The sequence below is a fragment of the Trichoplusia ni genome, chromosome 3 (genome assembly GCF_003590095.1).
Source record: "Trichoplusia ni isolate ovarian cell line Hi5 chromosome 3, tn1, whole genome shotgun sequence".
NCBI lineage: Eukaryota > Metazoa > Arthropoda > Insecta > Lepidoptera > Noctuidae > Trichoplusia > Trichoplusia ni.
The window spans coordinates 9,100,449-9,127,843 of NC_039480.1; the positions used below are offsets into that span (position 1 = coordinate 9,100,449).

General features: G+C 37.0%; 1 protein-coding gene across 2 annotated transcripts; it reads right to left on the bottom strand.

The window, feature by feature from the left end:
- Positions 1–840: 840 nt before the first annotated feature.
- On the bottom strand, positions 841–26,451 carry LOC113491793 (coronin-7). 2 transcript variants are annotated; one of them, XM_026868958.1, is made up of 23 exons: positions 26,342–26,451; positions 25,508–25,884; positions 20,944–21,130; positions 20,104–20,307; positions 19,628–19,849; positions 19,255–19,382; positions 18,758–18,898; positions 16,484–17,077; positions 15,528–15,636; positions 14,955–15,080; positions 14,186–14,306; positions 13,624–13,722; positions 12,978–13,075; positions 12,631–12,744; positions 11,800–12,042; positions 11,054–11,313; positions 10,370–10,491; positions 9,962–10,100; positions 9,358–9,489; positions 8,844–8,918; positions 7,280–7,415; positions 6,870–6,991; positions 841–6,470 (listed from the first exon to the last, which is right to left on the bottom strand). In XM_026868958.1, the coding sequence occupies exons 2-23, from the start codon at positions 25,814–25,816 to the stop codon at positions 6,378–6,380; spliced, it is 3,774 nt and encodes a 1,257-aa protein (XP_026724759.1). In that variant the 5' UTR covers positions 25,817–25,884; positions 26,342–26,451; the 3' UTR covers positions 841–6,377. The 2 variants fall into 2 exon arrangements, with proteins under 2 accessions (XP_026724759.1, XP_026724760.1); XM_026868959.1 differs by lacking the exon at positions 16,484–17,077 and having other exon boundaries at positions 26,342–26,443.
- Positions 26,452–27,395: the final 944 nt, after the last annotated feature.

The following is a 27,395-nucleotide window of genomic DNA, read 5'->3' on the forward strand; positions in this document are numbered from 1 at the left end:
TAATCGCTGAAGTACTTTTTCTGCACATGCGTAAAACAAAACGTTTAGCAGGGCGATCTATCCGTTTTTTTTCGATGGATTTCGAGACGAGATCGATTAATGAAATGCAGATTCAAGCTCAATCGATGGATTGAGTAAAATCTGGATTGATCGGAATCTTAGATTCGGGATCGAATATAGAAAGCGGCCGTAAGTCGTTGACACGCTGCGGCTCCAAACATTATACACATGATCCTGGTGACATGCCTTAAGAGATTTTTGATAGAGAAAAGGAGAAATTTACCCTACTATAGGATTCCACATAAGTATAAATAAAACAAGTAACGATGTATGATTTTGCATATTATTCAAAATAGGAATGTAGTGTTGATAAATATCCCTGGGTTGTCCGGTCATTATAGAAGTAACACCGCGTTTCAGATAAACTGACAATTTAAAAGTCTCATCTTTGAAGTCCGACTACTATTTTCGGAGCAAGGAGTTCGCCATTAAATACGCAGTTGGAAATGGCAGCTTCCCGCAACTTTAACAAAAGAAACAGTTAACTGTCCCAGTTTGAGTCAAACTTTTTCCAAGTGTTGACGCCGCTTTTTCTCGAACAAAGGAAACATTTTGTTTTGTTCGTGCATACGTCAACGAGAATTCTATGAAGTTTTCCTTTTGTAGCCTGGCCGATCTGATTCTGGAAACAGTGGAGATGAAAATCGGAATTGTTTAGAACTAGGAAATAAAAACTGTACACGACATATAAAGTGAAAAGTGCTAATTGATGAGAAAATGTATTTTATATCAAAACAAATAGGTATTCAAAATGCGAGGACATCAAAATAAAACACCCAATAATTTAGCAAGAGTTTAATAAAAAAATGCAAAATAATAAAAATATCTCCAAATATTGAGCCTTAACGCTAGGATATCTGTAGGTTTACAACATCCAAAAATACAAAAATTACACGCACTCACACAATGAGGGTATCGTCTGCGGTCATTAATTACATTACAACAACCTCCTTCGATAAAATTGATGATAGTTTGGCGCCAATCGCAACTGTCATTCGTCACTCATTGTCATTATATCGATACTAAACTCTCGATACATTAATACTCGGTCAATTTTATCGAATAAGGATTAGGGAAATGATCGGAGAACACTAACGCCGATTTCAATATCAAACGTAAAGGAAACATTGGCACTAGATTCTCAATTTTGTAGCAATTTCATGTATGTATTAAATACATAAACGTTTTGGACGAAACAATTCAAAATGTGACAAGGAAGGATATTATTTCGAAAACAACTTATTGTCTTTTCACAACTTTGGTATGAAAATAATTTAGAGAGCAATGCTGAAAGATTCGTGCATTCAAAATAATTCATTTGACGGTCACTCATCATATTATTTGTCATTATGGGCCTTTTTAAGCTCGTTTTTAGAACTTCGTTAAAATTATTAAGCTTAACTTTTCGTTTATTAGATTGTGAAGTACTAAGTCACCGTCAAATGCTAGTGAATTTGCTTTCGTTAAAATATCAAGAAATTAAATGGTCTGAAATACATAGATTAAGGGTGGTCCTTATACAAGCATTTATGGATCGGGCACATGATATTTTGAGACAATAGGTACAAAAAAAAAATAGTAAGTTACAAAGAAATACTTACGTGAGAAGTCAAATATTTATATGACAATTTCAAATTTTAATAAATATTATTGAGTATTACGTGATATAAGTTTATACAACCTTGACCACAAGTTTCCATGGTAAACATTCTATAATTTCGAGTATGATTTAAATCACAACACCCGCTCCGCTTGTGCGCCCGCTCTCAGTCAGTAAGACCTACCTTCTCTAAACTCAAACCCTTCGTTTCGTATTGTGCTATGTTTAATATTTGGAATACCAAAGGTGCTTACTTACAAACAAACAATAATATGGTGATTTATTTTATTTGATATGAATACATGTGCAATAGTGTAAAGCGATTGTTTGCCGTCGGTGGTGTTTTCTTAATACTTTTATCGCGAGCTTCTGTTAAAGTAACTCTTAGAACATTGCTTCTTCATCTAATATTGCTAACGTGACGTAAAACAATCGTAGACACCTTCAGTTTCCTCGCAACATAGGAAGCTAAGGAGAAACTTCTGACAAACCGGGAATAATGACTTTTTTTATTAACAAAAAAAATCGTAAACGCAGGACAGGCCGCAAAACACCACCGAAACCAAACCGCTTAAAACTAAACTAAAAATATACATAGAAACCTTAATCATAAATTAATCATATAGTAATACATTTTGAATATATTTTTAAGAATCTTCCCATTTAAAGTATATATTTTTGACTAGTGAATAAAATTGCACAGCAACATCAAATGCAATAATGTACTCATGCGGAACATAGTTTTAGAAAACTGAACCCGGTTTGGTTTTAAGTAACGTTTCGTGTCATCTCTTACAGCGATATTTATAGAAGCTTAATCAGCGGAAGCCATAGTAAGTTTTGTATGAATGATAATAGCAAGGAATTAGAATTAGTTTTACTTTTAATTGCAGAAGACATTAATGGCAGATATGCTTGGTCGAAATTCCCAAGGCTATGCGTTGCTGTGGCGATGTGTTTCATCAACTAAACCACTTGAAGTCCCGTACATTCGCAAAAAATCGGTCCAAAGTTCTGATAACGGACTAGTTAAACATTTGAGCACTAAGTTCTCGAGACATGACGGGCTTCCGCTCACAATGTGCAAAAGGCTATATGGGGACAAATACCGAAGCCGAAATAAGAAGCAGCCTATAACGGTCAAGTCGGGACTTGACTAAGCAACATGAGGGGTGGCCGCAGATCATAACTAAACCTATCTATTTATCGTTTATATTTAAGTAAAATAAGAAAGCTTACACTCCCGCCTTCCGTCTTGTTCATACTTTACCTCGTTGTGACACTATTGATGCGCTTCAACCTTTAATTCACGATTTTAATTTTACATGGGAATTTTAATACATAATTTCATAATGAGATTCCATTTTAATACTAGGTACAAACTCTAGCTATCTAGTCCTGTCAGTTGTAACAAAAGACAGTTTCGCAATAATACAGAAAATAGGTTCGAGACGTGGTTTTACCTTGCAGGTTATTCAACAATCACATTTCATTGACTTTAAATAAATACATTTGACTTATGATGATATTGACTGAGCCCGTTCGTAATTAAGACTACAATCTCTGATGCTTGACGTTTCAGCATCCAAGCCACTATAGGCATGCAATCTTAAATGGCTTGTACATACCAGGGATGTTAAGGAGAACCGTAACCGAAACTTCCGGATATCCGAAATTAAAACCTATCCGTATCCGAAACTAGAACAAGTCGAATTATTTAGGACTTAATCAGCCTGTTTAGGATGGACATTTCACATAAAAAATGTCTCTATGCTATTACTTTTAAAATTCCTAATAAATTTAAAATTCGTAACCATATCCGGAACCGATATTGCGTATCCATAACATCTCTGGTACATACCTGTGCAGCCGTATGGGCTAACTAAACAAGTTTCCCACGTCCCGGATAGTAATCAAACTGAAAAAAAAAACATAAACTTATACAATTTCAACACATTGACAAGAAAAACATAGTCTTTGGCGTCTTGAGCAAAACGTGATGTATTTATGGCATCAACTAGCGGTACTAAGTCGCGCTTACCTTCGTTACAGATTTCTTTATTTAATTTACAAAGACTAAGAATAGCTATGCATCGAAGTTGGGTACTATTTGGCATCCATTAATTCGTATTTATTTCAATTGGGCATAATTTTAGTAATGGGTTTTTGCTGGACAAATATAGAGCTATCCAGTACGTTAATACAATTTCTACTAGTTATTGTTATATTTGGTAGGTCCTTTTGTAGATCACAAGTTGTTACTTTTAAAATTCTATGGATTTCACTTTTTAGTTCAAACCTTGATGTTTAGATTTTTTTAGAGAAAATAGTTTACTCTATTCCTAGCTAGACATGGTTTGGGCAAGTTACCCAAAGCACAAATAAAATATATTGGACCAACGTTTGAACAAAAAGACATTAATTTAATTTTGCATCCCAACTTCGAGGCATAAGCACACCAACTTGATAATCATTGCAAACGTTATAAAAGTATTATATTCTAAATTTGTTCATGAACAGTAGGTATAAAAATTTATTTTGTAGGTATATCAAAAATCGTGTTATAAAAGTCTTTATTATATTTGTATGGGGGTAGAAAGGGTAGTTTTGATAAGGTTGAGCAATTGCAATGACCACAAGTCAGTAAAATTTCTATCAATATTGGTGACTATAGAATAATATCGGTTACATTATAAAATGTCAATTCCCTAATAAGTATGAATACCCTACACATCCTTACATACAAGTACCTATGAGATACAAATCATACGTATATTTAATATTTCTCGTTAATTCATATATAAAGTTTACGCGATATAAATAAATGCATTTTATGGCAAAATGTAGGAATGTTGCGCGGACACCTATTTGTTTAGTAAAAACTTCAATCGTATCGAGAATCGAATACGATTTATTACACATTACCGTGTATTATTTATACATAATATAAATACTTCCCGGTAGGTTATTCATTAGATACATTAAAAATATCTACCGAAATACTTAAAACTTTTTTAGAAACCAACGGCGACGTTCTAACTTCACTATAAATTAATTTTATAACCAACTTGACTAAAATACCGTCAGAATTACAATTACAAAACTTTTCAACTCACATGTCAACATAAGGGAAGTTTCCTGTTACACGAAACGCATAACGACAGCCATTTAACGATAGCGGTCATACACGTAACATATTGTTGTTCGATAACGTAAAGTTACTTGGTAGAGGTTCAGTTGCCTGTAATATTCTGTCGTCTCGTTGGTAGTACTTTAGTCGATGACTATGGATTTATTTAGAAGTTTTTACTAAAACAAGTAGTGTATATAAACGCGATACAGTGAGCATTATATGAGCATGATTGGTACAGTTTGGTCGAACATTGATGAGATCACATTTATTTGACAGCAAATGATTAGCGGTGCGGCGATGAAAGGGTGACTGGCCGTGAACATTAGATTCGTTAATAATTTAAATGTTTAGTACATATTGGAAATAACTTCGTATTTCAGTTAATTTTTATTATTCATTGTCCTTGAATGTTGAAATTTTATATTCCAGATACGATGCCTATCAATACTAGTAGGATTTTATTTTAAGACTAGATTTTTGTCCTGTTTTGTATCTTATTTATTCTAACCCTTCATGTCTAATTAACTCCGGCCGCGTAGAGCCTATTAATGACAAGTTTTAAACAATACTGTAGCTCGTTACGACTGATAATTTGGAAACTCGTTCAATTATATAAAATTGTAAACGATAGTTATTTCCAATCCGTACATGACTCCGAGATGAACTTACAACTACATTCAGTACACATTATTGGACTTATGTGTCGACGTTACTCTAGTATACTACATTACCACGACTATTTGATATCTAAGATTAAAATGTAAAAACTGGATCGACGGGAAATATTTCTAGAAAATACTCAGAATTCCCAAGTTTTACTGTAAGGTATAAAAAGTTACGTTTTTGCGATAGTGGCTACACCTAAATGCAAGTTTGTGTACAACCTTCACGATTATAATTTATGAATGGTGTCATGTAAACGTACAGACAGCAAAAAAAATCTAGAACAAACTACTTTACACATTAAAAAACATCTTTTATTTAATGTGTAAATAAAATGTTTATAAAGTAGTTATATTTTTGATTGTTTTTGTTTGTTTGCTGACTGTACGTATACGTCTTACACTCGGGGTACTGTCAATTCTGCTGATACGTATAAAGACAGGGTTTTAGAAGAAGATGAATCGAATTAATGTACAATAAATTAAATTAAGTTTGGCAGTTACAAATAGTAACCTAAATTTGTTTAAATTGCATTGTTTTTATACTTCTTAATATTACCTAAATTGGTAGTAAACTAAGTTAAATGCGACAGAAAATCAGCCGCAATAATCACATAAAAATTACAGTCAAATATTTAATCTGACAAGTCAGAAGTGGAAATAAATTTCAGAATCCAACGGACCTTTTAATCATGAGCTCAATAAGCGTCGTTCTTCAGAAACAGTGTCAGGAACAATCAACTTTTACCCGACTGCGCCAAAAAGAGATTAATTCTTTATACTACAAGTTGACTCTTGAAAGTCAGTCCATCTTTATCCGTATCACCAGCGCCGCGGTCAGTACAGCCCGTATAACACGGCCGAGTATGGGAGCCTCTAAATAACACTACAAGCTAGTTACTGAATTGCACTTGATTTAGTCTCACTGATCCCATTCGGATTCGTCCACACCCTCCATGCTGTCTTGTTCCAGTTTCAGGTTCATCTGCACTTTGGCGCTTATAGACTTCATTATCTGGAAATTAAGTGAGGTTAATTTAAATGAATTTAATTGAATTCAGTCTTTCACATAGTCATGTTTTTTTTTCTCGTCAATAAGTACATCGTAACGTTAATATAATAAGAAGAGTCCTTTTTTATAAGAGAACCCTCCTATTTCACATAATACGATAGTAATAATGAAATACAGCGTCTTTATCGAACATTAAAATTTATTTGTCACAGGGCTGCCGGAAGAGATTTCTTAAAGAAATAAGTGTGCCACTTTTTTTTTGTGTACCAGAATTGTTTTTTTTTAACTGTTATAAAATTTGAACTTATAAGTCTTTTTAGGTTCAGGTTTTTAGTTTGATTAATCGAACTGTTACGAATGAAACCATTTTGACAGAACCAAACTTATATAGGAGGTACTTACACTCTCCTCCTTGGCCTTGGGGTCTTGCGGCACGTGCGACTTGATGAGGTCGGGCTTCGGCTTGGACTGGGGCTTGTCGCGAGCCTCGCGGGTCACGGGCGAGGCCGCCGTGTGCGCAGACACTGGTGCAAGAAAACAGATTGAATATTTTAAGACTTTGTCAGAGAAAGAGATAACTGTGTCTCGCATCGACGTACGTTTGCGACGGAAATCCTTTGTACCACATCGCGCGCTGGTAGCTGCGTGAGCAACGTACATATACGGTACCACTATACATGAATACGAGCGCCAAGCCAAGCGTTTAACAGTTACGTCATTAGAAGACTGCGAGTCCACTAAACTGTTTTCGGTAGAAATTATTAATGTCACGCTGTCGGGTGCCACTAGTCGTATAGCACGTCTATACTCACGCGGCTCCATGCCGGGCGGCTGCAGGCTGGCGAGCGCGGGCGGCACGCTGTCTCCGCGCAGCCACGCGCCGCCGCTCTGCCACGGGGACCACGTCACCAGCGTGGGCGGGAACAGGTCGTCTTGGAACAGCTCGCTCTGCGCGAACACAACAGTATTATAAAATGTACAGGACTAATAAACTATGCAGTACAAACATATGAAGTAAATGCGCAGCTGTGCTAGCGGCGACACATTTGCCGTCTCTCAGGCAACGCGCTTATTCCAAACTACGATCAAACGTAAGTACAACGAATACACAAATACGTCGCGATTTCGCTGCTTTTGAAGTAAATTATGCAATGCTATTTACAAAACAAGATTAATGTGTCGCACCAGCAGATAATAATAACTTATATTTGTTTGTTTTCTCTATCTTAAGCCAGGATGTACAATGAAATCTACGGAAACGGACGATAACCGAAACACTTAATAAGCTCGGTGTATCCCAGAAGATACAATGAAGAAACAATTCAACCGTACTTTTACAGAAACAATTATGTTATAAATTGCTATGCTTCAAAATGATGCTGTGGCGTTGAAAGGGTTTTTTATCACACGGCATCAAAAGACGCGCCTCTGGCTCCCGTGGCGGGATTGCGAGGCTTAGTGCGGCCACGGCATGCCACGGACTGCGGCGGTCGTATACTGCGGGGTGCGGCGGCGTGGGTATATGCGGTAGGCGTACTGTGTCGTTCCGCGGCACGCAAAATGCTGGAATGCCGCGGTATCTGTGTGTGTGGCCAGTGTGCGCTGACTCACGGCGAAATCTCTTGCCATGCCGTCCCTGTCTACGTAGGCCTTTTACTGTCTTGTAACCCACAACGCAAAGAAAACAGATTGAAAACAGAGTTAGGCTCAGTTATCAGGCACCACGGATATATGTTAACGGGTCCAAATAGAACCCACAGGAGCTGTTCCGAGAGGAACCAGGAGAACACCTAAGACGGTCAAGGTTTCAGTACTGACAGTCCTCACATAAGTCAACAGTCAACGTCAACCGTTGGCTTTGAAGCAGTTTACTTCCTGCAGCCCCCTGTGACCATATCAAACTGGCGACACCTAACAAATGCATGTGGAATCCTTGTCACGGCATGAAGTATCATTTGCCATCATACACTGTCCAAGGCACAGGAGATATACAAGAAAATACCCAAAACGTAGTTCACATCTGACGAATGCACCAGTCTTCTAACCGAGGTTGCTGAGTACAGTTGATTTCCCTATTGTAAACCCGAATTGATTTTCGTGAAATTTTGGTCCGTCCGGCAGTTATCGTGGAATAATAAGGCGGTCCAGTATTTTACCCAAAGATGGTAGCAGGGTAATTGTTCGATTAGATTTAGGGTCATCTTTTCGTATCACTTTTCACATGTAATAAAGCCCTGACTTGAGAGAAAACCTTTTATTAAATACCGTTACGACACAATCGCCCGATACATTGCAGGCCTTATTTATCACCCTGTAAGAGATTTTGAGGCTTTTTACAGCCGTATATTACGTATGTAGATATATCTGAAAGCTTACCTTTATTCTGGGAACTGTGAATGAAAGTGGCTCGATTGTGCCGTTGGTAAGTCGCAGAGCTCGCGCGAATTCCACCTATAACAAAACACAAGAATGTACTCGGTATACTAAAACGTAAAGATTGCTAAAAAGAATATAAATTTAGCATAGTGAACTTGCAAAATAAACAGGATTTTGTCTGCTTTTCTGGCAGGGAAAATAATATTTTAATTGTTTGTCTCTAAATCGTATTTTTTTTCAAGTTTTCGAGATAGCAGCTGTTCAACCTATATCACACAGTTGTCCTCTATAACTTATCTAGCAATAGTGTAGTGTGCTTGTGTTTCTATGCGTGTGACTCTTTCAATACTTTTTGTCTAATTAAGCACGGTAATAAATCAGATTTATAAAAAATAGGACGTATCATTTTCTCCCGTTACTTCAATATAATTTTTGAAAGTCCCTATGCAAAATATGTCATAATTCTGTCCCCAGTCGTGAAATCTATAGATTTATTAATTATAATGATAAGTACCTTCTCGACAGCGACTAGATTCTTCTGTAGGTAAGCGATGCCCTGGTGCAGCGTGGGAGAGCGATGATGAGAGAGTGCGCACAGATGAGGCGCTTCGCTAGTCACCTCGTAGCAGTAGATCGTTGAGTCACCCTGTACAAAACAAAGGGTCAAAGTAAGGAACTAAGTAGACACTTTACAACATAAAAATACTGATAAGTCAGACATATACACATTACATTCACGTGTTTATTTTTAAAATGGTGATTGTCTGTATGTATATCCGAAAAGATCTAGGAAAGTTCTGAAATAACAAGAGGTCCGGACAACATACTTTTTACTTATTATCACACTATGCGTTACGGGACACGGCAATGTGTAAAGCAGCGACAGTTTAAACCGTTTCAAAAAGGAGTTAGGAATTTGGGGTCGTACAGAAAAAAGTGGTTAGGACAAAAAGTTACTCTATTACCTAGAAAAGAAGAAAATACGTAAAGTTTTGGAAATTATGTCTTCACAATTAATATTGTTATCGTCCGTTGTATTAAAAATATATTACATTCATACACTTTTTTTTAACTTTTTCACATTCAATCATGTATTTATAGTTTTCTGTTCGTCATACCCGCCCGGTGAGGAAGAGCGTGCCGGAGTCGTGGTCGAGGTGTGTCTGCAGGATGGCGGGCGACACGTCCAGCCCCACCGTGCACACCGGGCCCGACAGGTCCGACACCTTGTACAGCAGGATCTGACGCTCCGATACCCTGGACAATTTATGTTTGGTACATGCTAGTATAATGAAATTAATTTGATCGTAATTTAACCAACTAGAGTCTTTTATTAGCCGCTCTCAGTCAAGTTTAATTTCGACAATGGATAAAATCAATGAAAACCTTCGAATGCATAGAGTTGAGAGGTCAACATCGACAATATCAGTCATTCAAGTCACATGCAGAAAGACACTCCGACTCATGAGTCGAGGTTTCAATATGTAAATATAGTAATAATGTAAGTGATGTATGTGTGTCATTACTTGTCGAAGCCGGTGACGACGAGGTGTGTCCCGTTGAGCGCCCACACGAGGCGCGCGCCGCGGCTGCCGGCCGGGCCCGGCCCGCTCGCCGTCGGGGAGCAGGACCCGCGCGGCTTGTACACCTACGGGGATCATAGCAATGTTTTGTGTGTAGGATTTTTATACCTAAATGTATATACTAAACTATACTACCATGTATAGTGGAATCTGCCACCTAATAAACAGATTCCACTATACATTAAAACATGTACAATGCTGGAATTAATGCGTGAGGCATACTCCACCAGTCAACCAAATGCAAATGCAGAGATATCAGGAAGTACGTGTAGAAAATAAGTCATAATGTAATCAAAATAAGATGAAAGTCACCACAGGCAATGATACGGAGATGACTAACTGGAAACAAACTGTAGGGTATATTCCAATTCAGTTTTACATCGTAAGACAAGATTGACAACGACAAGTTCCGGTCCTGATAAAGATGGTGTCATTGACGCCACCAGAATAGAGTACGAGTAATCCGTGCCTTTAGAATATGAGCAATAAATAATGTTAAATGTGAGCAATTATGCTAGGGGTAAAATTATTTTCTAAGCAGATAAATGATCTTCCTCAAATATTTAAAAGTGAAAACCCTCATTTAAAAAAATGATAAAGAGAGAAAGAGCAATAAATCTCACTCACCCTTATAAGTCCATCCTTGCAAACAGTAGCAAGATACTCCCCGCACGGCGACCAATCCAAAGCGAATATCTGATCGGTGTGTCCCGTGAGCGTGATGGCGGCCACCGGGCTCTCAGCGCTGAGGTCCCAGATCTTCACGCTGAGGTCGTGGGCCGCGGTGGTGAGCAGGTCCGACGCGGTCGGGTGAAAGCGAATTAAGTAGATCTTGTCCGGATGAGCGTTGAATGTACGGGCCGGCTCGTTTGTTGATTCTTGTAAACCTGTTGGTAAAAGTTAATTTTATTGTCCCAAGTTTTGTCTTGAAATTGTGCACGTATTATTTACTATTATTATCTAGCCCACTATGTCCCTCTATTGGGCAAAGGCCTCCCCCAAATCCTTCGACGATTCTTTATTCTGGGCCTCATGGAACCAGCCCGCGCGGTAAGCGTTAAGACACCATCGTTTCTAGACCTCCCATGGCGACGCCATCTATCCGCTGGCTTCCATAGTGTGGTACAGAGTATGGAAACTTATTTTATAACTATATAATTTTTGGCGCTTTAATACTTTTACGATTTTCATTATTAAAAAACAAAATAGAAACCGACTCTGGTGTTCACAGCAGCAATTAAGATAGACAGATAGTCTTACGTTAATTGCTGCCGTGAACACCAGATTTATAATCTATGCGAATGTACTGCATCAAGACAAGAATGTTTGCAGTAGTTCATGTTTATTCATTAGTATAGATAAGACAGACTCACCGTCTTCAGGTATGATCCACTCTCGCACAGCGCCATCATCGCAGGCCACCATGAGGCGCTCGGGGCGGAAGGGGTCCCAGGCCCAGTCGGTGAGCGGCGCGGGGTGCAGCAGCGCGGGCGCGCGCGCGCTGCCGGGGTGCGTGGCGGGCGCGCGCGCGCAGGCCGTGGCGCCCACCGGCAGCTCCACGATGCCCACGCGCCCGCCGCCGCCGCTCAGGGGCACGGCGCAGCGGTAGCCGTTAGCTAACGTATAGGGACGTGGGAACTATGTATTCATTGAGGTAATATAAGGTTAAGGCTGAAATTGAAGAGCTTGTGGCCGAGATGGACAGGACAGGAAGCAGACCTGTTGATCGCCCCAGGCACCGCTGGCGGGATATGGTGGAAACGTACCTACATGAAATCCATGCCAACAATTGGCAGGATAAGGCGCAGGACCGCACAGAATGGAGAGTTCTCACATTACCCAGTTAATATAAGGCTATGGGACTTAGAAAGCGATGAAGGGTGGGCGAAACTAGGTGCTGTCCAATGTAATCTGATCTTCAAAAAGTGCTACTTAATAGCCTAATTTGAATAAACGACTTTTGATTTTGATTATATTCTTATTCTTTATCCGATCGTGGTAACTATGTGACGAGATGAATAGGTGAACTTACTTTGTAAAATACAATAAAGTCTATTGCTATTTTTGTAATTGGAATGCCTAGCGTTTAATAGCACTTTTACACTGTGATCAAGCCAGAAATGCTTACAGGAATTCCAAAATAAAAATTACGAGAGATAATACTTTAAAATGATTTTGCTTTAAAAAGCAGTACATGTTCTTACCATAGAAGCCATTGCATTCGCCGGATATCTGTCTGCTGATATTCTTGATGTTTTCCACCTGAGTCGATTTGTGACCGGGAGTTCCCTTCAGATGACGGAACTTGGATACTTTACCTGCATAAAAAGACAAAGCAATTAAAAATTGCTCATATCTGAGTTTCATTCGCACGAAAATTGATGACGCGTCATTAGAATGTGGGACTCTTATAATAATAATATTAAACAAAAACCTGTTTTTCTAAGTTTTCCCCTTTTGGTGGGTATTTAAAACGTTTTCGTGCATCTTTGCATTAATGTTTGCCCACTTTATAACCTAATCAACAAATATAGGTATATTGTCCACTTACCAAACACTGTAGACGTCCTCTTAGTGGTGACGTTCGGCACAGATGAGCGTTTGTCTTCACGCTCCGGACTCTTGCGAGACTTGAGCGAGTCCCGACGTCTGAAACAAAGGGAGAAGTTAATAGGATAATATGCTGGAACGACAACGATTTAAAAAATGAAGATTGCACAGCCTCAACTGGAAAATAATTGACTAAATGACAAACGGGGCTGTTTTTAACAAAAAAAAACTTTATGAAAATTCTTGACAAGCTGAGTACAAAATTTACATAATAGAAAGATGAATTATAATTTAAATTGACTGCACGGTTTGCAGAGTGGTTGAGGACACCACGACAAACCCACTGGGCGCGACGTGTAGCGTTTTCGATCCCGTAGGACAAGTGTTTGTGTAAACCACAAATCCTTGTCCTGAATTTGGGTGTCTTTCTCCAACCCCACCGACACATGAATTAAATTCCTTAGTGCGTGAGTCTTTTATTTAATAAAGGCCTCCGCTGTGCAAATTCCTTCTATATAGAAAAGGAAATATTAATCAATCAATGGACTTATCCATTTCCCTGTCCCGTGAGTCATATGTGAACATTTCTATTGTTTAACTGCGTCTATAGGCAGGACAGCGAAGTGATTAAGATTTAGATATTATACCTGAGCGGGGCCGGCGAGGGCGGTGTGTCGGACTCGACGGCGACGCTGACGGAGCGCGACTCGTACGCGCGGCGCCGGTCCGCGATCGACTGCGCGCCGCTAATGCAATAGTAATAGACCATGAGGATAACAGGTTAACAAGACTTTGTGTACGTAAGTTAGTATTGGGTAAAAACAAAATGAGAATAAACAGTACTGGAAATTAGATGATGGTAGTATTGTATAGTCGTTTGTTTTGTTAGTTTGAGAATTAATCTCAAACTTGTTTTTTATTTGCCATTATACTCATACTCAGTAAAATAGCAATAGCTCAAATGTGGCTTGGAATAACTTCAAATAAATCATAGCACGTGATTTCAAATCCATCTGTGTATTGAAATAAACAATTAATTTCGAGGGGGCAATATCTATTAACAAAAAATAAACGTTGAAAACTTTTATAAATCAGTTAATAATAATTTTGTTCCAAACTTTAGAGATATTCTTGAATAAAAACTCACAAATTCAAATAAGTTTCTTACGTTAAATATTTTTTTAGTATAATGTTATTTTAATAACTTACTCGGTATTTTCGAACATCTTCCTGCGCTCCGCGGTGCTCGGCGTCTTGGGCCGGTACCCAGAGTCCGACGAGTTCATCTCCTCTTCCAAACTCGTGTCCGACTTACCGTTCGTGTATTCTTCTGTTAATTCATGTAAAAAGTATTAATTTCTGAGAGTTTTTTAATAAAACTTCAGTTTCTAAGTAATATTTTTAATAGGAGGCACAACGCATCTTATTAATAATTATATAAATTTATATAATAACTAGCTGTGCCCCTGCGGTGTCACCCGCGTTTAAACTTGGAACTTTTTATAATAAATGATAACAATACCTAGAGACAAAATTTCATACATGAAAATAAATAACCGATGTCTAATTAAGCGCTCTTCTCCGTATATTTACGTAACCAAAATAAATAATAAATAGTGAAAGACGGTCAACAGGACGAGTAGTAGATCTACTCCACAACCTATTTTAGTTTTAACTTCAAAAAGGTAATGACGAGCATTCTGACAGTTACTATGGTTTCAATTTTTGGTTACTTCTCGCTAAAACCATGATGCCTGTAAGCCCACCCGAAAGCTACATAAAGAACCATTACCTCCTTACAAATATTTTTTTCAGTTAAAAAGTAGCCTATGTCCTTTCTCAGGCAGACTATCTGTGTAACAAATTTGACTATAATCGGTTCAGTAGTTTTGGCGTGAAAGCCAGACAGAAGACAGACAGAGAGATACTTTCGCACTTATATCATTAGTATGGAATTCTAATTATAACAACAAAATACCTTTATTAGGAGCGATTTCGACGTCACTGGTCGGTGAGAGCGACTTGTCTTTTTCGTCGACGCCATCTTTGATTGTCGGCGTGGAGGTGGCCGTGGGACTGGTGGCTTGGCCCACTGGTGATGATGCTGGACAAGCGTATTGTTATTATATTTATTTATTTATGTGTAAAGTTTTAATTGATAATTATAATTGTTTAATCGCATCTGTGACGGGAGCTGGGTATGTAACAACAAAATAGTAAATTAATTTGTAGTTAATATTGATTCTCTGAATAGTAGGTGCTGCTGAATAAATCTTCTTTTACCCTTTTCTTTTCTTTAACAACATTTTTAAACAATTTCAATCGTAATGCGCCCGAACCCAATTACATAAAGTTAGGCACTTCATAAACAACAAGATTCAGTAGCTCCCCAAACTATTACTGATGGAAACTCGTAAAGGAAACTTGCGTTTATGAAAGGTCTAATTTTTGAAGTATTGTTTTACCATCTTATCGTTAAATTAAGACGTCCAGAACAGACCTATTAACTCATACAAAAGATAAACAAAATAATACAAATACGCAAACTAACCTGATTCCGACTTCGGCAATCCTGGCACGACCGGTACGGAGAAGACCTTATCAAAGGAGAAATCCTCGTTACCAGTGGCTGCAGAGAACGGCTTCGGCCCAAGACGAGGCTAGCAAATAACATTCAAATGAAACGATATGTATAGTACAGGTAATACTACTGGACTCTCGTTAAGCGACAACTCCTGTCACCGAGGAATCGAAAATGGTACTCAGGGATGATATAGCTATAGGGATAGTTATAGGGATATATGAACTCGAGAAATTGTACTTTCAGTCTACGCTTACGATTCATGTTATATTACATGTATTATACAGGGTGTGATTATGACGCTATCAATGTAAAGCTATAGTTCCGGTGTAAAAAAGAGTGTATGCTCTATCTCCTTAGTGCCATCTCTTTTTTAACCCGAACAATTATGATACTAAACAGACAGACAAACTTTTTATCGATTTAATAGAAGTAGCATCTTACGAAAGCATATGAAATAACAATATTAACCATAGCAGAAATATTAATATTTGTACCATTTTACTCTTAATTGGGACCATGTATCAGGTTTATAATTCCAATCGCAGCTTCGTAAAATGCTACAGCTATACGGAATAGCATAAAAAACAGAACAGATTAAAAAAATAAGAGTGTAAGAAATAAAACAAAAATATAAGGCACTTTAAATAAAAAACAAAGCAAAACAAATATAATTAACTGGATAAATTTTCTTTTTGACCTCTTAAGGTAATGGATTGCCTATGTCTACAACTTAATTTATTATTGCTACAAATTCAAGTCCTCTTCAAGGCTAATACTAGCTCAAAACAAATCCTAGCAAGCAGCCATCAGTGTAAAACAAAACGCTTTAACAGCAACTAAACACAAAAAAAAAAACTCACGCGGCAAACTACATACAAAATTAAAAATCTTAAATTCAATCCACGCATTACAACCCTATGTACCTTATAACCGGATCCCGGTACCGTTGTAGTCCTGGGCTTGGGTTTGGGAGCCTCTGACTGGTCATCCACCGACCCTGGCTCGGAGATCGAAGATCTAGGCATGGGTTTGGGCACCTGGACTGGCACGCCATTGATCAAGCTGTTACTCCTTGATAGAGAAGACTCAGAAGATTCCGTACTGTCCGTTTTTTCTATTACATGATCGGTCTTTTCGGTCTTTTCGGTCTTCTCGGTCTTTTCGGTCTTCTCCACCTTCTCATTCTTTTGCGGAATGACGTCAGGTTCAATCTTCTCTTCGAAGTCGGGCTTCTTCTCGTCATGACCGTTATCAATGATCTTCTTATGAAAGCCGTTGGTTTCCTTCTGGTAGTCCACTTTGTTGCTTTTCTGTTTCTCCATGCCTTTGATCAGGTCTTTTACGTTAACGAAATCGATTCGGTCTTCGTCTTTCGGTTCCTGCGTTACTTGTGGCTTAACTACTGCTTTTACAGGCTCTTCAATTTGTGTGACAATTGGTTTCTTTGTATCCGTTTTTTTGAGAGGCGGCATTGCTAGTATAGCATTCACCATATCTTCCAAATTACCTCGGTGGATCTAAAAGAGAAATGTCCAGTAAAAAATCGCAAAAATATTTATTCGGAAATATGACAAAAATAATAGTACTTACACCCGTTTATACCCCGCAATGTTAAAATACAAGCACCACACAAACTAAATAAACTGAAAAATAACACCAAAATCACTGAATAACAAGCATCTATGTCACTCGACTACTGTAATACGATTAAATAATAAAAAATAAATTTGGCACCACTCATTCACAACACTATAAAAATAATAGAAAAAAAAAACCATGGGTTAATGTCCATGTAAACCAAATAAACGAAATTCTAGCAATTAAATAAATTAAAATATAAAAATAGCATGCAAAAATACGAACCTACAATCAAAATTGTCTTTTGACAACACAAGTGATATTTCTAAAAGCGGTAACGTCGTCTAATAGTGACAGATACAACCACCATATTCAATGGCGGTGGGAAATCGGAAAGGCATTATTATTAGTAAAATGTCACCCATGAAGTGTTATACTGTCTCTCCTAATGTAGAAACAAATATTCGATGAAAAAACGGCATTAATTAATGAGTTGTTTGTGAATACGGTTGTTGTTGTCACTTGCCAATGAAGATTGAAATCAAAATGATAATTCTTGCGCCTTGAAACATCACTCGGTAGATGATAAGGAAAATATTATATTAACAACAAAGACATACAACCGACCTCAAATGGAATAAAATAAATGATATAAAAATCAAACTATTGAGCCAAACTTGATGATTTTATTATAGTACCAAATGACAGTTGTTTCATGTTAAATGAAAAAATAACCAACAAAATCGGTTAATTTAGTCCGATCGTATAACGTAACGAATGCAAAAAATCTGACGAATTGAAATCTTCATTTATTTTGAAGTCGGTTGAAAATGGTTATAGATCTTATAAAGGCCTAATTGGCCCAAACTTTGATTTGAATAGCTACCTTCCGCGCGATTATAGGAAAAAGATAACATGCTATAGACACTTACAATTTCTAGAATTTATTATATCTTATAGCTTACTCAGAGCTAAAGCCGAGATAAATAAACAAGATTTAATTTATTAATTTGCATATACGGCTATCAATGGCCACTTTGTTTATTGATCTCCGCAATAGTACTTAAAAGAAATGTATTAAGCTAGGATGCACACACATTACACAAGTTTGTACAAAAATCACTCAAATAAAAATAAATAGTAAAATTTACTAAACAGTTTGTCTAATTAATAACTTTCTTTGAAAATTATGTTGGGACCACACAACTTATTTTTATGGGCCAACATTTTTGTTATTCATAATCCAAATAGATCTTAAACTGCCAATACATTGACCTGTAATATCATTATACAGGCAAGTGCCTACCTTAATTAAAGCAGATATATCTTGGCGCTTTAGAAAAGAGATAAAAGTACGTTAAAGCAAGATGAAAGTATACAAGCTAGTTGTGTGAAACAGAGGCAGCGATATTTTGTAGCTCTCTTCCGACGTGCAAAGTAACAATTTCTACTCTATAATTGTTCCTTGTCGTGTCATATCGACCTTATAACTGTTATAGCAACGACGTGCCAAGTAATAATAGCAACACTATAATAATTGTCCGTTGTTCACTACTCTTTGGCCAGGTCATATTGACCCCTACTTATACCAGTTATAACATTGATGTTTTAGCACCCACCTGTGTCCCATTGTTGGCATCTGGATGTAGAGAGATGTTGGGTACGGGATGGTCCTGGTTGTCGAGCCACATCGGAGCGCTAAGGTAAGTCACGGACCCGCTCGTGTCCGGGTACAGATCCGCGTGGTAGTCCCGGTAACTCTGATAAAAACATAAACAACGACCTTTAGTTTTTTTTTGGGGTTTGAATAAAGGGCTATTTTAAACCATTTGAAGAATATACTTTTCTTGTTACAGCAATTGATTTTTATCATTATTTTTATCGATGTATATAGTATATTAATTGATTATTAGTATCCCGAAAACATATAAAATAATAAGTCAGAGAGTATCATCGCACAAGTGCGAGCTAGAGCACAAGTTCTGGTCACTGCGCGGTTGATGAATAATTAGTATTACTCCTGTTTTTTTAACATCAGTTTTGGGCAAAAAAAACGGATATTTGTCGACAATCGAATGGCTATACAGCAATCAACAAAGATAAATGATGTATATACCTTCCTCGGCACTTGATACATGATGGGCACGACGGACGAGCCGGCCAGCTGCAGCACTCTGTTGACTTCTCCCTCCATCACGCGCAGAGCTCGCTTCGGTACTAAACAGGCACCTTTTGTTTGTTCACCTATAGGAGAAAATATCAAAAAATTAACTAATATTCTTAGCTGGCTGTAATCATTATACCTTTTTCATAAAGCGCTTTTCTGGCTCGTGCGGTCCTAATGTGTCGATATACTTAGTCACAACGAAAGGCAAATTTGCCCTGGTTGTTTCATAATATAATATACCTATACAGTAGCAGTGGAAATAATATTTCAGAACACCTTTAGTAAAGTCGTGTTTTAGGTATCTAAAAACAATTGCACTTACCGGAATGCCTCAACCCTTCAATGAGGTACGGTTCTCTATCAGTGAGCTCCATATACAGGATGGTGGTGTCGCCCTTCCCGGCCAGGAACAGCATGTTGGTGTCGGGATCGAACAGCGGCATCAGGATCCCGGTGGAGCAGTCCAGTTCCAACGTCTTCTGAGTCTGAGATAAGTTGCGGATGTCCCGGATCATTATCTGACGTAGACGGGCTGAGTCGAAACCTAAAAAAGTTTAGATATTAATTAGGAGCTTAGTGACTCATGCTTACTGTGTTGTCTTGAATACTTTTCAAGAGTTAAGAAAACTTGTTGAAATAAATTGTGAAAACTCCTATTTTTTGCATGTGATTGTTTAAATACAACACACTTTCTTATAATATTGGAATCCTCTTCAACTATTTTGCTTCATAAAACGTGAAAAACCATAGAAAACCAGTCCATACATTTATTCATATAAACAGTAGTGTGATTCTTACCAGTAGTAAGTATTCTGTCCTGGTCTCCGAGCCACACGATCCTGCTATCCTTGATGTTCTGATGGCTGTTGGCGACGTCCACCACCGCGCTGGCCGCCCTCGGATCTATGATGCGGACCTTCTTGTCCTTGCATGACGTGGCTAGCAGCTTGCCGTCCTTCTTCCAAGATGTCGATTGTATTACCTCAGAGTGATCTCTGTTCACTGTGGGAGAAATCTCATTTGTAACCCAGTTTGATGTATAGTATCTTTGTTAAGCTAGCTGCTACCCGCAGGCCCGCCCGCTACAAATCAAAAATGATCCTACGGGGAAGTGGAATTCGTACCCCTTAAGACTTTTAAGTGTTTCTCCTATTCAGTACGTAGTTAAGTTTAGAGTATTCTAGGAATTTTCTTTGTAGATATTTTATAAGATACCAAGTCCAGACCGCAGCTGACGATGAAAGACGAATTCAACAAATTGGCGAAGTTATTTGAAGTTTACGAAACCATAGACCAAAAAATATATAATGATACCGTATTTTATCCTAAACAAACTTTAAGTATAAAATTAATTATCAACCACTTCAGCGCTAAACATTACGACAAAAAGTATTATTCTATCTCTTTTGTTTCACGGGATATCTTTATAGGAGGAAACCCGGTTCTTTTTTAAGAATGTGTTGAGCGTCACAGATTCAACATGCTGTTGCAGAAGAGCAGCATATTAATACTTAGGTTATTATAATGTAAGATGATATTTGGGCCAATTATAAAGGTTTTCCGGTAAACTATGCACCTGTCTTTCTTCACTTCGTATTATTTATCATAGTTCAAAGAAAAATATAATTTAGTTCATACCAAATGCCTCCTTCTGCTTGGTGAGGTCCCAGAGCGCGAGCTCGTGGCCGGACGCGACGTGTATGAGCCCGTCGGCCACGGGATGGAAGCCGACGTTCTCGACGCGGCGCTGCTTCTGCGACAGCGTGCACTCGGGCGTCGACAGCGACTCCTTCAGGCCTTCCGGCGGAATGTGCCAGATTTTTACCTGCAACAAAAACATAGAATAAAATTTTGACGCTTATAAAGCGAGTTTATATGAAACATTTAACGTTTTCCGAGCTCTAAAAAAAGCTACTTAATTCAAAGTTTTTCAAATTAAACGGTTTGCAAGCGGGCTTGCCTGGGAAAAATATAGTAACCCTAATATCCAGAGTAATTGTTAAGGCATTCAAAAAAACTGACCTGATGTTTCTAAATGTTATACTTACTGGCCATTAGTTTAAAATTTGAAACTACAAAAATAAATGTAAATCACATAACTTCCTTATTCCTTAATTTAGAAGAATTGCAACCATCATTACGAAGCGACTGTCTGCGCGCATGGTTGAATGCCCGGATAATCTAGAATCCTTATGAATGGATAATCAATTTTATCCGCTACTGTAAGTTATCCTATGTGACCACTATTTATCAAGATTCGTTTGCAGTTTGTTCATTACTTAGATGAAACATTTACAAACTCCTTTCATCAAAATGCTACGACTCATATCGATCGCCGAGTACTCTAGTCCTATCCACTGTGAGTCACCCGTTCTATGTAACATGAGATGACCCTTATCAAAGACTCCACTCAGGAAAGGAATTTTACTGAATCTGGGCCTACAGGAAAATATACAATCAAATGACTTGGAAAATAAACAACTAACAATAATAAAGGCTATGTTTATCCTCCAGTTGGGAATATACTTTTGTAAATAAAGAATACTGTAACTATTAAATAAATCACATTGTAGTTGTAATAGCCACGCATCTACGGACACACTTAAATGGATATTTAATTTAAGTTAAATAAATTTTTGTATTACAGGTTCGATCAGAAGACATAGTATCAATGTCATCTTTTTAAAGTTATTATGTACTTTATTAATTATTCTGAGATACCACTGAGAAACGATAAAGGAAAACACATGAGGAAGCCTGGATCCCAAATATCGTAATGTGAAATTGCCAAACCGCAGTGAGTTAGCCTGGTGATCCATGCTCAAACCTTCCCTTTAAGGATAGAGGCCTGTGCCCAACAATGGGAGGTATGTTTATAGGCTAGTAATATTTATAGGTGTTAAAGAAGCGCTTTATGTTAATAACTTGATAACGTCCGTTTAAAATCAATAGAATAAAAATAAAATAATCTACTGGAGATTATTCATTTATATTAGTCATACTGATTAAAAAAGTTATAAAAACTGAAATCTCTTGATTAGTTAATAAACGCAAATTACATTTCTACTATTTATTTATTTACACTATTTTTCCTGAACTAATCTGAATTACTTGTTGAATCATAAATATTATTACCTCATACGTAACTTTAAGTCAGATAAGGCAGAACTAATTTACTCCAATAATTTTCCCCTAAACGCTTGGATATGGAAATTTCACGTCCTTCATAAGTCGTATACAATGAACAAATTCAAACTCTTGGTCATTGAACTCGGTAGCTTAGCTGGTAATGCGATTGGCGAGTAACGCCAGGAGTCGCAAGTTTGAGTCCTGTCTGTTCTTTGTTTTTCATTATATTTGTGTTTAATTGTAAATATTATCTGTTTTGCAGCGCCTTTTGCAATAATAAAAAAGAAGAACCTTATAGCACGTTTCTCACGATTCCTTGAACCTAGAATAGTTAGAAGCACAAATTCCTAAATTGACAGGCCATTAATTAATTTGACAGGCCTGTCGGTCTAGCGGTTAGTACCCCTGACTGCTATACCGGAGGTCGTATGTTCGATTCCCGCCCAGTACAAATTGATGAACATGATCATTTGTTCTAATGTCTGGGTGAAATTTATCTGTAATATGTATATATTTAGAAATATATAAGTAAGTTTATTAGTTTTCTGGTTACCATAACACAAGTTCTGCTTAGCTTGCGATCAGATAACCGTGTGTGAGTTGTCCCATGATATATTATATAGGATATATTATAAAAATACCACTGAACAATACTGACGTTGTTTAAACCGCACTATGTTGAGGGACTTCGGTACAAATAGATACTGGAGGCCTGCCACTGGCCTGCCTGAGGGGGAGAGAGATGCCATTATAAACAATGTATGCCTCTGTCACACTTTAACAACCATAATAATATTTTTCACAAGTGGTAGACCCTCTGGTCAGTTCTTTGGTTATACGGTCGCGTGACACAAATCGAGTCCATAGGGGTGATGAAATAATCTAATGTTAGTAAGCTGGCTAAACATGTCAATTTTATTCTATAGAAGACACTTGGGAATACCTTACAGTAAAAAACAATGTGCAAAATTGTTGCTAAAAGGGCACACCTTTACAAAACCGTATCCCTACTTAATATTATAAATGCAAAAGTAACTCTGTCCGTCTGTCTGTTACGCTTTCACGTCTAAACGACTGAACTGATTTTAATGAAATTTGTTACAGACATAGAGTTGACTTTGAGAAAGAACATAGGATAGTTTTAACCCGGACTTGAAGAGTTCTCTTGGAAACGCGATATAAACGACATCGACGCGGGCGAAGCCGCGGGCGTAAAGCTAGTGATTAATAAAACTTGGGAAAATCAAAAAATCTTGTGTGACATCAGTTCACTTTTTACGGACAAGTGACGTTACGAGCCCCGAATATGCGTTTCACCATCTTTGACATGTTTTTCTCCGTATTTTCTTACGGATTTGAAAGAAAAATAAAATAATCAATACTTTTTAGAACTCTACCTGACAGACTAATTTTATTTTTTTACTAATGAAATTAAGGAGTTACTTTTTAAGAATGATGTTGTAACAGTATGGCTGAGCATTATTAAAATAGGTACTCTTGTGTAAATAAAATTCATGAAATTGTGCATTACCCTAAAAACCGCCATTGTCAGAGGAATGTGCAGTGACATTAATATTTTATCTGGCTCAAGTTCCTGGTGATAAGCCCTACTATCATCTGTGCTTATTTTACTTGTGTAATTTTATCAGGTTTCATTTACTTTCGCTTTGAAAGTTTTAATAATTTCAAAGAGTTTTTGTCATCAAACCCTAGACATAAGACTACATTAAAATATAGTTTTTTTTACATTGTATGACATGTGTCAAAAAGTTCTTCTCAGAATGGACAAGTTATACAGGGCTTATGCTGCGGCTATGACTGAAATTAATGTAGATTTATGTTTCTAGTCTGAAACACATGGCATCCACATTAATTGTGACGCCTTAGCCTTTGGACAACATTTCGTCCTTTATTACCGCTACAACTTTAAGAAGAAAAGACTTCAAAAGAGACAATCAAATGATACAAGTAGCACAAGTACATTACAAAATTAATTATAATTTAACTATTAGCTCACAGTTGGAGTTGGATTTACAGATCAGTAAATCCACTTTATATAAAATCTTATCAATAAAATTGTACATATTTATATCAACTGATCATTTTAACATCAGTGCAATCTACTGATATGTTGCAGATTTAAGTCAATGATAGTGCACATGTGTCCCATGAAGCAGTCAAAACCTGCCTTCAGGCAAACTGCCAACTAAATTTCATTAGCAGATAAAGGAATTACTAGAAGACATGTAGAATACTCTTACTTTTGTATTATTTTGGCAATTTACTGTTTAACTGTAAGGACCGTAGGATATTTTTCAGGTATTGATTTCGCATACACATAAGTAGCTTATTCTTTTCTATGTTACTTGAAGTCTATAAAAATACAATCTTTTATATATACAATATTAAAAGGAAGAATGTTTAACATAATTAGACTTCAAATCATGAAAAAAATAAAGATGATCATGGACCCACATGCTGGCCATCCAACACTGCTTACCCTCCTTGAAATAAGCATTGTATATAGTACACACAATTTTAGCGCATTAATAGAAATCTGAAGTGGTAATAGCTAAAATATTGCTGTTGGAAAGTCAAAATCTAGTTTCCACGGCCGGCTGAACAAGAAGGTCTATGTTAATGTGTGCACATTTACGGTGCGCACAATTCATAAATGAGATACCAAATTTTTATCTTACATAAAATTTGCTATAAAGGAATATCCTTTTTTTCATAATATTGAAATAGGTCAACACTTTTTTTTGTGACAAAAACGTATTTTATTTAAATTGTGATCAAAAAATAATAAAAAAAGTATGTATATATATCAGTCCAGTACCATTTAAGATTAAATTATGCAAATTGCATGCTTATTCAATTTGCACTTGTTATCAGATTATTATTTAATTTTTCTCTGGATAAGTATGAATTATTATTATTGATATTGCTAATTATGTCATATATTATTTAGAATAAGGATAAAGGGCTCAACTTATGATCATATTTAAAAATGTAAGTAAACTTCCTTAACAGCAGCTGAAACATAAAAGACAATAAGCTAACAAAGACTTACCAATGAATCCTGTGATCCAGTAAGAAGCAATCCATCATGGAATGGTGAGAACTCCATATCAGTTATGGTGTCTGAGTGTGCATGAAGCAAAGGCATTGTCTTACTCTTCCTGCCACAGTCGTCCAGAGGCAAGACTGCCATGCTTGACCCAACATGCTCCCAATTAAATGCCATGAAGGCTGCAGATGCACAAATATTATTCCCATAAGTCTGATATGATCCAACACAGATGTCTCTAATACATGCCTCCGGCTTGGGCACAATTGGTGCCGCATTTTTATACTTTGAGGCTTTGAAACGCCAAGCCATGGTTATCCACTTTTTAAAAAAAGTTTCTCAGTCTTTTCAATTTGGAATGTATGTGGAGATGTCTTAGCCTGAAACAATTTATAAATCCACTGAAACTTTTCTTAAATTTCGTTTCATTAAAACCGTGTCCAAAAACGGTTTGTAAATTACATTACGGTATTTTTTCCTAACAATAAACATTACACTTACACTAATTGCATTTCTAATTAGAAAAACTGGTCAACATTCATAGACACAGTACTATTCCTGACCATTATGTTAAAAAATTGTAATGACAGAAAAAATATTTTTTTAACTTAAACCTAACTTATTTGTTTACATATAGCACAATGTTGCAACAGTACACATCAAGTAACTGAATGGAAAACATATAATACAGTAAAAACACCTTTTGTTTTGAATAACTTGGCCGGCTGTCGCACCGGAAACGATTTCAACTTGTAATGAGAGTTAGTTGAAGGGATCACTTTTATTTTACAACGTTGTTATCATCATTAGAAGTATATTTTGTTGTGATTTACTCACCTTATCAGGTAAAAATTACTCAGAAATTTGATTTCCGCTAGACACTCCCCCTAAACGTCGGCCATTTCAAAGCGACATTAGGGTGGATCGATAAATAATATAAACATGATAGTCGATGTCATCCGGTGACATTAACACAACCGAGTAAAATGAAATCGATTCTAGACGAGAATGGAAAAATAACTAATATAACAATATTTGAAGAATTTTATATTCCCTTTATAATACCATACTGTTTTTATTTTTTTTTCGAAAAGAAGCAAAAGATTAATGTTATTTCTTCAAAATGAAGAAACTTATAAGCACGGTGTCCCGATTAGATAAAGCTGTTTAGTCTGTCTTTTCCTTATTTTATTTTTTATTTCATTAAATATATTTTAAGTATTGTATATTGAAGATATTTATAATAAAAACAGGTTTTTTACGCATTAATGTTAGTGTAAAATTGTGGTCACTGGTGTATGCGGCACATCACTATCCCGTTTTGAACGTTTCGATCTACGCAAGAATACTAATATTTCTCACAAGCTGTACTGCTCCATCATAATGGACGGATTTGAACGGATCTCTTATACAGGAACAAATTATAAATTAACATGAACATTTAATTACTTCTTGTGTAAGACTTCCAATACCACCCTGTCCATATGTCCTGTCCTACCTATCACAAGGCTCTGTTAAGTGACGGTAGCTCATTTTATGAGATAGGTTAGAGATACTGGGACACTTTCTGCTTGACGTCGTCGTCCCACGGACTTTTATCGAAAAAATAAATAAGAGAAAGTACAAGAAAATATTATTATTTCCTTTATTTCATTAAAATACATATAAATTACATTTTTAAATATATATAAAAACAACATACATTTAAAAATATAAAAAATAGTGTCCAACCGGCAACGGGAACAGGGCCCAAGCTGCCGGTGGTCAGGGCTCCAGAGAGAGGAACCTCCTCACGATGCGCGCCGTGTCCAGAAGTACCGCTTTCTGAATCAAACCCTTGACCCAGACGCCCAACGAGAGCCTCCGAAGATGTTGATCGAGGCTCTTGGCT

Coding starts and splice junctions, on each gene's coding strand:
- LOC113491793 (XM_026868958.1), bottom strand. CDS start 25,816: ATGGCTTGGCGTTTCAAAGCCTCAAAGTATAAAAATGCGGCACCAATT. Junction 21,131..25,507: donor CTGGATCACAGGATTCATTG/GTAAGTCTTTGT, acceptor TTTTTGTTGCAG/GTAAAAATCTGGCACATTCC. Junction 6,471..6,869: donor CCAAGGCCAAGGAGGAGAGT/GTAAGTACCTCC, acceptor CTTAATTTCCAG/ATAATGAAGTCTATAAGCGC.